The sequence below is a fragment of the Metopolophium dirhodum genome, chromosome 1 (assembly GCF_019925205.1).
Source record: "Metopolophium dirhodum isolate CAU chromosome 1, ASM1992520v1, whole genome shotgun sequence".
Lineage (NCBI taxonomy): Eukaryota > Metazoa > Arthropoda > Insecta > Hemiptera > Aphididae > Metopolophium > Metopolophium dirhodum.
This window is the reverse complement of record NC_083560.1, coordinates 127710146-127719114: the sequence shown is the minus strand read 5'-3', so window position 1 is coordinate 127719114 and position 8969 is coordinate 127710146. Positions and strand designations below refer to the sequence as shown.

At 26.3% G+C, this 8969-nt stretch overlaps 2 protein-coding genes, 1 long non-coding RNA gene and 1 pseudogene across 3 annotated transcripts; 3 read left to right on the top strand and 1 right to left on the bottom strand.

The window, feature by feature from the left end:
• The first annotated feature begins 1809 nt into the window (after nt 1-1809).
• Nucleotides 1810-4367, top strand: LOC132953705 (uncharacterized). The gene is made up of 5 exons (XM_061026072.1): nt 1810-1818; nt 1932-2002; nt 2320-2426; nt 2735-2821; nt 2926-4367. Exons 1-5 carry the CDS (start codon nt 1810-1812, stop codon nt 3474-3476), a joined length of 825 nt encoding a protein of 274 aa, XP_060882055.1. The 3' UTR covers nt 3477-4367.
• On the top strand, nt 3573-4211 carry LOC132953703 (piggyBac transposable element-derived protein 4-like). The gene is made up of 2 exons (XM_061026071.1): nt 3573-3804; nt 3886-4211. The coding sequence occupies exons 1-2, from the start codon at nt 3573-3575 to the stop codon at nt 4209-4211; spliced, it is 558 nt and encodes a 185-aa protein (XP_060882054.1).
• A 367-nt stretch (nt 4368-4734) lies between the features above and the next one.
• On the top strand, nt 4735-5777 carry LOC132935049 (uncharacterized). The gene is made up of 2 exons (XR_009663143.1): nt 4735-5178; nt 5394-5777. It is a non-coding gene; the product is annotated as an uncharacterized LOC132935049 (long non-coding RNA).
• Nucleotides 5778-5798: 21 nt separating this feature from the next.
• Nucleotides 5799-8220, bottom strand: LOC132953702 (putative nuclease HARBI1; annotated as a pseudogene).
• Nucleotides 8221-8969: the final 749 nt, after the last annotated feature.

Genomic DNA, 8969 nt, shown 5'->3' with positions numbered 1-8969 from the left:
AAATTGTTTTTCTAGTAGAATATCAACGTCAAATAGAATTTAAAAAGCAACAATTGACCCTATTAAAAATATAACTTAAACATCAATTATTAAAACCTGAAATCAAGGTATAACTGAACACTTAATTTATTAGAAATAAATAATTGATATTTATTTTACTTATTTATTAAATTACAACTCTTAAACATTTAATACTTATTATTGATGTTATTGCATTGAGTATCGATTTCAAATTGTTGTGATTGTTATATCGTAGGTGTATATAAATAAACTCGTTAAACATATTATATAGGTTTAAAATATATATTCCTGAGTTAACCATACAATATTAATTGATATTCATGGTATATCATTTATTAAAATTTAGATCCACTAATATATTTTAAGATTTTAACTCTAATTATTGTTATAAATTACATAACATTTTTTTAATGTAGAGCAATCATCATCAATGTTAAATTGAATCTAAAATTCGACAATTAACATACTTAAAAATTTAACTTGAACATCAATTATTAAAACCTGAAATCAAGGTATAACCTTTCATTTTATTTATATGAGATATAATATTGATAGTTATTTCAGTTTTAAATACAACAAACAACATAATTGTAAATATGACTTCAACATCACATATGAAAAGCTGAAATCATGGTAAAAAAGAACAATTCATTTATTATAAATACTAAATCGAAAGTCATTTAAGAAACATCTTACCAAATTATTTAATTTGATTTATAAACTTCTAATTAAAATAAAATAAAATTTCATATTCACAATTAGTTCTATTATCTATTTGCATAGAATATAATATTATAACATCTAGATCCACAATTTATTTTTGTAGTTGTACCACACTATTCATCATAATATAGCTTTAAAATATATATTCCTGAGCTACCATGCAATATTAATTGATAAACATGCTATATCATTGGATCATATTTAGATCCACTAATATATTTTAAGATTTTAACTCTAATAATTGTTATAAATAACATAAAAATTTTTTATCTAGAGCATTCTTCAATGTTAAATTGAATCTAAAATTCAACAATTAACATTTTTGAAAATTTAACTTGAACATCAATTATTAAAACCTGGAATCAAGGTATAACCAATTATTTTATGCATTAGAGATATAAAATTGAAAGTCATTTTACTTATTTATTTAATCACATCTTTTAAAAGTTAATCACTTCTTATTTATGTTATTGTTGAGTGTCAATTTAAGATTGTTGTTATTATTTTATCGTAGGTATATATATAAATAAAATCATTTTACATAACATATAGCTTTGACATATATATTCCTGAGCTACCATGCTATATTAATTGATAATCATGCTATATCATTAAGTTAAATTTAGATCCACTCATATATTTTAATTTTTTCACTCTAATAATTGTTATGAATAACATAAAAATTGTTTTTCTAGTAGAAAATTAACGTCAAATCAAATTTAAAATGCTAAAATTGACACAATTAAAAATATAACATAAACATTCCTGTGTTAACCATTTAATATTAATTCTTTAGTGGGTATAGGGAAATAATTTCCCATCACATTACAAAAATTCTGTAGCCCTGTGGTCAGTGGGAAATAATTTTCCACGGATATATTAAGTTTAAATATGTGTTTTCCAACCCATATTGACCATTATCATCGATAACTATTATTAGAATGGTTATAGATAAATGTTCTAAAAAGAAACTGGAAATTATTATCCCAATGACCACTGCTGAATGATAATATTTTATTATTGTATTTTTTTTTTTTTGATTATGTTTGGAAACATTTAAATCGAATGATATCTGTTTAGTGATTAGTTGTTAACACTTAAGGCGTCTTTGACTTTAATTCTGTGTTATCAGAACTTGTGTAGTATTATTTGTCGTTGAGTTATCATTTTAATTACATTCAATTTAGAATTCGACGATTTTTTCGGTCGTTGATCAAAATATATTTTTATTTATTAGACTCAACATAATCTACTCAAAGTATGTATATTTATATCTTTATTACATGCAGAAGTATAATATATACAGTTTTGGTGTGTTATGCATTGCGCTAATTTGTTATTGAAGATTATATGAATATATTTATCATAGATGCTGAACGAGGAGGACATTTTGTTCGAGTTAGAAATCACCGATGAAATATCTTTTGACTAGGATATAGGAGGTGACTCTAATGCAGAGGACACAATTCCTCCTTCACATTAGTCCTCAATTATGAATTAATTTGTAATTTTCAATGAATTAGTCATATTATGACATTTTTTATTTTAAATCTAATATAATTGTATTTCTTTTAGTTTTATTCTTAGAAGGCATAGAAGCTCTTCAACCGAATTCAGATACAGAAACAATATCAATAATAAAAATACAGAAACAATATCAATTAATTTAAATACAGTTATAGGTAAAACCTTATACATTTTTATAATATTTATTTTTACTCATCAAATTTGAATTAAATTTTTTTATAATAGAAAAAAACAAAATTATTATATTGGTTAGGTACTCATAAAATAATACAAATAATTAATTCTATATTATGTAATCTAATCATAAACTATCTACTGTACTTATTTAAAAAATATTTAATATTGTTTATTATATATTCATTGTGTTTTTTTGTATATAAATATTATTTTTTTAATAAATTTCATTATATATATTCATAGTTTTATAAAATTTTAAAATACATGCAGTAAATTCTACTTATAGGTCAGACAAGATCATTAAGATCTCATAAAAGGTCACTACAAATTGAAAATACAATACTTGATTCTAAAAATGCTTCTACATCTGCAGGTAAACTAATTTTCTTAATTTTTTTTAAATATATTATATAATTATTAAGTATAAAACCTAATATAAATCATGTTATACTTATAATTATTCATTTTTCGTTTCAGATTTAATTCTATCACCACCCATACATTCACCTATAGATAGCACAACTGATTATACTGATTGGGATGATTTTGATGTTATTGACAATATAGCTACTGACAAAAGTTTTCTACCAGCAAGGTTGTCATCACAGGTTAATGATTATGAATCTACTGACAACGAAATTGAAGAAGATGAAGAACTTATCTTTAATTTTTGTGAAACTGGTAAAGTACCTCAAAAGTTTAATAGTTCTGCAACAAACACAAGATCAGAAATACAAGGTCCTACTGATCCATTTTTATTTAAAAAATCAGTCCTTGATATTTGGAAATCTATATTTTCCCCCGTAATAGACATTATAGTTGAAGAATCTAATTTGTTTACCACTCAAAAACATGCAGTTTTGGACACCACTCCTGAAGAAATTTGTGCGTTTATTGGAATACTTATATTTATGGGTTACCTACTATTAGATTGTATTGGTCTACAAATCATAATTTTTTTCTGTCCTAGAGTAGCAAATGTCATGCCATTAATAAGATTTTTAAAACTATTACGTTACATTCATTGAAATGACAATCAAATAATGCTTCCTCGTTCATCTGAAAGTTTTGACAAATTATTTAAAATTAGACCATTAATTGACCACTTAAATAATATTTATAAGATGTTATACAATCCTTCTCAAAATTCATCAGTAGATGAGAGTATGGTTGCATTTACGGGCAGGTCGACAATGAAACAATACATGCCCTTGAAACCAATCAAGAGGGGATTCAAAGTGTGGGCTATGACCGATTTTGCTACAGGTTACTTACTTAGTTTTGATGTATATACTGGTAAAAAAAAATCTAATAAACCTGAATTAGGACTGGGTGAAAATGTAGTTTTAGAACTTAGTAAATATTATACACACAAATTCTATCAATTATATTTTGATAATTTTTTTACTAGTATTCCCCTTATGAAAATGCTTTTAGATATTGATTTGTTTGGTTGTGGTACGTTTCGCATCAATAAAAAATTTTATCCTAAGCATTTGATGAAAAAAGATTCACTATACAAACCAGGAGAAATAGAATTTGCTCAAAGTGAAGATGTAAGTGTTTGTCGATGGAAAGATCGGGGTAAAAAACCAGTTACAGTAATAAGCAACATGCATGATGCTTCATCTACTGAGATAGTAAATAGAAAAAATAGTAAGGGTGAGAGGATACCCATAGAATGTCCCAAAAGCATAGCAGATTACAATAAATTTATGGGTGGAGTAGACCGATTTGACCAATACATGGCTAGATATATTTAGATTCAATCATTTATTTTAAGATTTTAACTCTAATAATTGTTATAAATAACATACAATTTTTTTTTCTAGTGGAATAAAAACATCAAATTGAATTTTTAAATGCAACAATTAACACAATTGAAAATATGACTTCAACATCAAATATGAAAAGCTGAGATCATGGTAAAACTGAACAATTAATTTATTATAAATACTAAATTGAAAGTCATTTAAGAAACATTTTACCAAATTATTTAATTTGATTTATAATCTTCTAATTAAAATAAAATAAAATTTCATATTCTCAATTAGTTCTATTAAGAGTTTGCATAGAATATATTATAACATCTAGATCCACAATTTATTTTATTAGCTGTAACACACTATTGATCATTATATTTTATTGGTTTATAAATATGATTTGCCACTTATGTATTTTTATTTATTATTAAATATTATCTTCTTGTCTAAATATCTCTGAATTGAGTCACTTTTTTAAGATTGTAAGTTGTAATCTTACTTTTTTGTTGTTATTCCAGCTTTTAAAAAACAGATAAGAAGAATTTTGAGCACCCTGAAGTATGATATACAAAATCTACATACACGCATGGATGTTCTAGAATTTCTGCTTGAGAAAATTGATGGTAAACTTTCTGAACAATCAAACATCATTACTTCAGACAAAGAAGATATTTATATTATTGATAATGACGAAAATTTACATAAAGCAGAAGATAAATTAACTAAACATGCCTTATACCGATTTATTATGGTATGCCAGTCAAATAAATAAATATACAATCTTTGTACGTGTACATATTTTATTATTTTAAAGATCAGAATTTTGTTTCATGCAATACTTTGGCAGACTCTTCAATGAAAATAATGCAAATACTATTCAGCGATTCATTTTTAATGATGTATTCTTTTATTGGTTCTAAAGGAAAAAACCAATTTTCTATATGACAATGTTGCACTGTTATATTTGGTAATTGAAAATAAATTTTATATTAGTTCATCATTAAATGTAATATTAAATCTTTGAAAACTGTTTTGAAAATCAACTTAAGGAACATACTGTAATGATATACATGCGTAAATGCATAGGTTAACTAACATGAACTTGTCTTTTGCAAGGCATGAAAGTAATGTACTTATACATGCAAAACATAATTAAAGCGGTTTTTATTAAAATTTTTCTAGTAAACTAGATGTCTTTCAAAAATCTGTCAAAGCATCTTTACAAGTTATTTGCATAAATGAAGACAGAAATAAAATTTTTAAAGAGTACTACACTCAGAAATTGCAGCTCTTAGAAAAGATTGCCATTGCCAAAGAGAGGAAGTTCGCTTTAATAGAAGCAAACATAAGTATTATAAATAAAAATTCAAATTAATAATTCTATAAGACAAAGATATTTAATTTAAATTTAAATTCCTAATGTTTAAATGAAAAAACTAAATATCATTAATTTTTAATTTGTGATACATTTTATGGTATAAGACCACTAACTACTATGAACGTATACATTAAATATACATTGTTAATAATGTGCTTATCTAAATAAATAAACTATTGATGTTTTAACTATTTGTCAGTTTTCTGAATTTATTTAAAATATGAATTAATTATTTGTTGTTGCATTCGTTTTCCTGCTATTAGCTTTGTATTTGGACGGGTTGAATTTGGTTCATTAAAAGCTGCATTATTTAAAACACCATAATCATTTTCTTCAAATTCGCCATCATTGTCTATAATAAGTAAATTGTTGCTTATTCAAATATTATGAAGCACTGTACAAGCATTTATTACGCTTGATGCTTTTTCTGGTGCATAATGTAGTACTCCATACTTAAGTAAACATCTAACAAAAAACACAAATTGGTCATTTCTATCTTTTAGTCTAGTTAATATAAATATATATTAACATTTTAATAATACCTAAAACACATTTTAAGAACAAAATTACACCGCTTTATCAGTGATCTTGTTCTACACAACCAAGTGTTGTACCTAGCTTCTGGGGTGTTTGGTTGATATTTTGTAAGTGGCGTCAATAACCACGGTCTTAATCCATACCCAGAGTCACCTATTTAAATTACAAATAAATAAGTTAACAAGTTAGTAGAACCAATAAATTAGTAACAAATAAGTAATTTGATTTAAATTGATGAAGCAACCTAGTAAAAAATAAGATGTATGTCCAATTGAGTGTAAATGTTTTAATATTCTTAATACATGACTAACACGCCAAATATGACTGTCATGTGTGCTTCCAGGGAATTTTGGGCATACATTTAAAATTTTCATATTAGAGTCACAAATCTTTAACACAGCAAAAAAAAATATTTAAATTGTAAATTTTTTTCTTCCAAAAGTTAATTATACTATAAAATAGATTTTCCAATTGTATGTTAATGCTATGATACCCTTTACGGTTAACATATACATGTTAGGGATAAATAATGTCCTCCGACTTTGGAGGTACTATGGCTATGTGAGTCCCATCAATAACTCCTATCACACCAGGTATACCAAATTTTTCATAAAATCTAGTAATGAAAGTATATAAATGCAATATTTTCTAAGATGTTCCAATAACAGAATACTTACCCAAAACTGACGTCATTGAGTTCTCCAAGGGAACTTGGAAAATGAATATATTTATTTAATATTTCTGGACAATTAAAAGCATTTATTACCACAGTAACGCATCTGCTAACAGAAGATTGATTTACAGTAGAACCTTTATTTTTCCCTATATCTTGTTGATAGCTCCCACTGGCAAAAAATCTTAGAGCAGTTAATAACTTAAAGAATAACATAGGTAACAAAAAAATATTATATAATATAATATAATTACAATAATCTTATATTTGTATAACATTGTTATTTATTACAAACCTTTCTTTGTATACTTAATCCAGCATTTGTCACAGAACTAACCATAAATGGAGTCAGAATGTCTAATAATTCTCGAACCAGCATCTTATTCAACCGATAAGTTCCATTAAATTGTTTATCACCAAGTTCTAAAAAATGAAAATGTACATAAACATTTTTCTGGTTCAAATACTTAGGCATTGAAATTTATTTTCCAATAGTTAAAACAAATATAACTATCTATCTATATCAAAATTAGCAAAAACTGTAAAATTAAAACCATATTTCTTTTTATGAAAATCACAAATTACCTACATACTTATTATCTTGAAATTAGTACAATAGTCAATAGTAGTTAATGTTTATAAGCAGTGCAACAATATTAATATTCATATATCTGTGTTAAAAACATGATTATTACCAACAAATGGATCTTATTCTAGTAAACAACGCCTTGGTATATTTTCTATATTCATAATATTAAATATGTACAATATTTGCGATGTTATTTAGCATATAATCTTCCAAGACATGGTCAAATGCAAAATATAATAATAATGACGAGTGATGATTGTCGTTAAGTGTTTTCGACACGCAATTCCCTGTCGATGTAAATTGTCCAATATTACTGTCGAGCTTGTCGAGCTAGCTGTCAAAAACGTTTAAAAATAGTAATTTTTGCGGAAATCGAAAACGACGATATTTACGATCGATTTATGATCGAAAGTGATTTTCGATACCTTTGAGAATAGACCCCCTGGTGACAGACGGACAGCGGATCGTTAGTAATTGGGTCCCGTTTTACCGTACGGAACCCTAAAAACAAAACGTTGATTACATTCAGTGTAATATGATGGTCGGACGGATCATAGGTGCCGTACCCACCACTAGAGGGCAGCACATAATTGTTCATGCGTGAATATCCCTCCCCCCCCCCCCGTGAAGCACTGTATTTCATTCATCTTTACCCATATGTAGCGGGCATATTTTAACTATGGTCTGTGGACCGTTTTAGCTGTTACGCACTGGCAGTACGGTCACTACCCGTACTATGCCATCCAGGATGTATGGCTATGATTCTTACATTCTTCCACTGGAATGGTGGGACATTATCATCCTTTAAAATTGCAAGTGTTCTGATTTTCATATTCGTAGCAGGATTCAATCATTTAGCATTGCTTTGAAGAGATAACAGATATTCTAAATGCCACCTCTTCCAGAACATTTGAGTCATTTTTGAACCAATTCCCATCTGTTGACACACGTGAATACGGTGGATGTATACTCGCCTTTAATATTAATATGAAGAAGTGATAAGGGTACACCACGTATATAAGTATGTATAAGGCGGATAAAAAAAAAATAATACATACAATTATAAATGAAAATATTGTGGACTGTATTAAAATTATTAAATTATATCATAACAAGATGTCTTACCGGGTATAACAGATTATAAAATACGTAGTTAATAAAGATTAATACGTAAAATAAAAATACAACTATGCAAACAACATAAAATCAGATAACTATAACTCTGCCATTTTTTATCTTAGAAAAGAAATTCAACCACTAAAATCAATAAAAATATACAAAAAAAAAAAATATTTTGTAGTCAAAAATAGGCCATGCCTTTAAAAAAAAAAATTATTATGAACTGATCTGAACTGAACTGATACCTAGACACGTTGAATTTGATGTTACCTTTATTTACAAATTATTGAACAATCAAGTTTCTGATTTACTTATCGAATTATCTTTAGCCGTTCCTTCTTTTTATTCTAGAAATCCCCAAACTTTTAATACGAAATTTCACACCACTAACTATGGTTACGCAGTCCCTCTTGATCGTACTTATCGATCTATTAATAATATGTGAAATATTGATATTTTTTA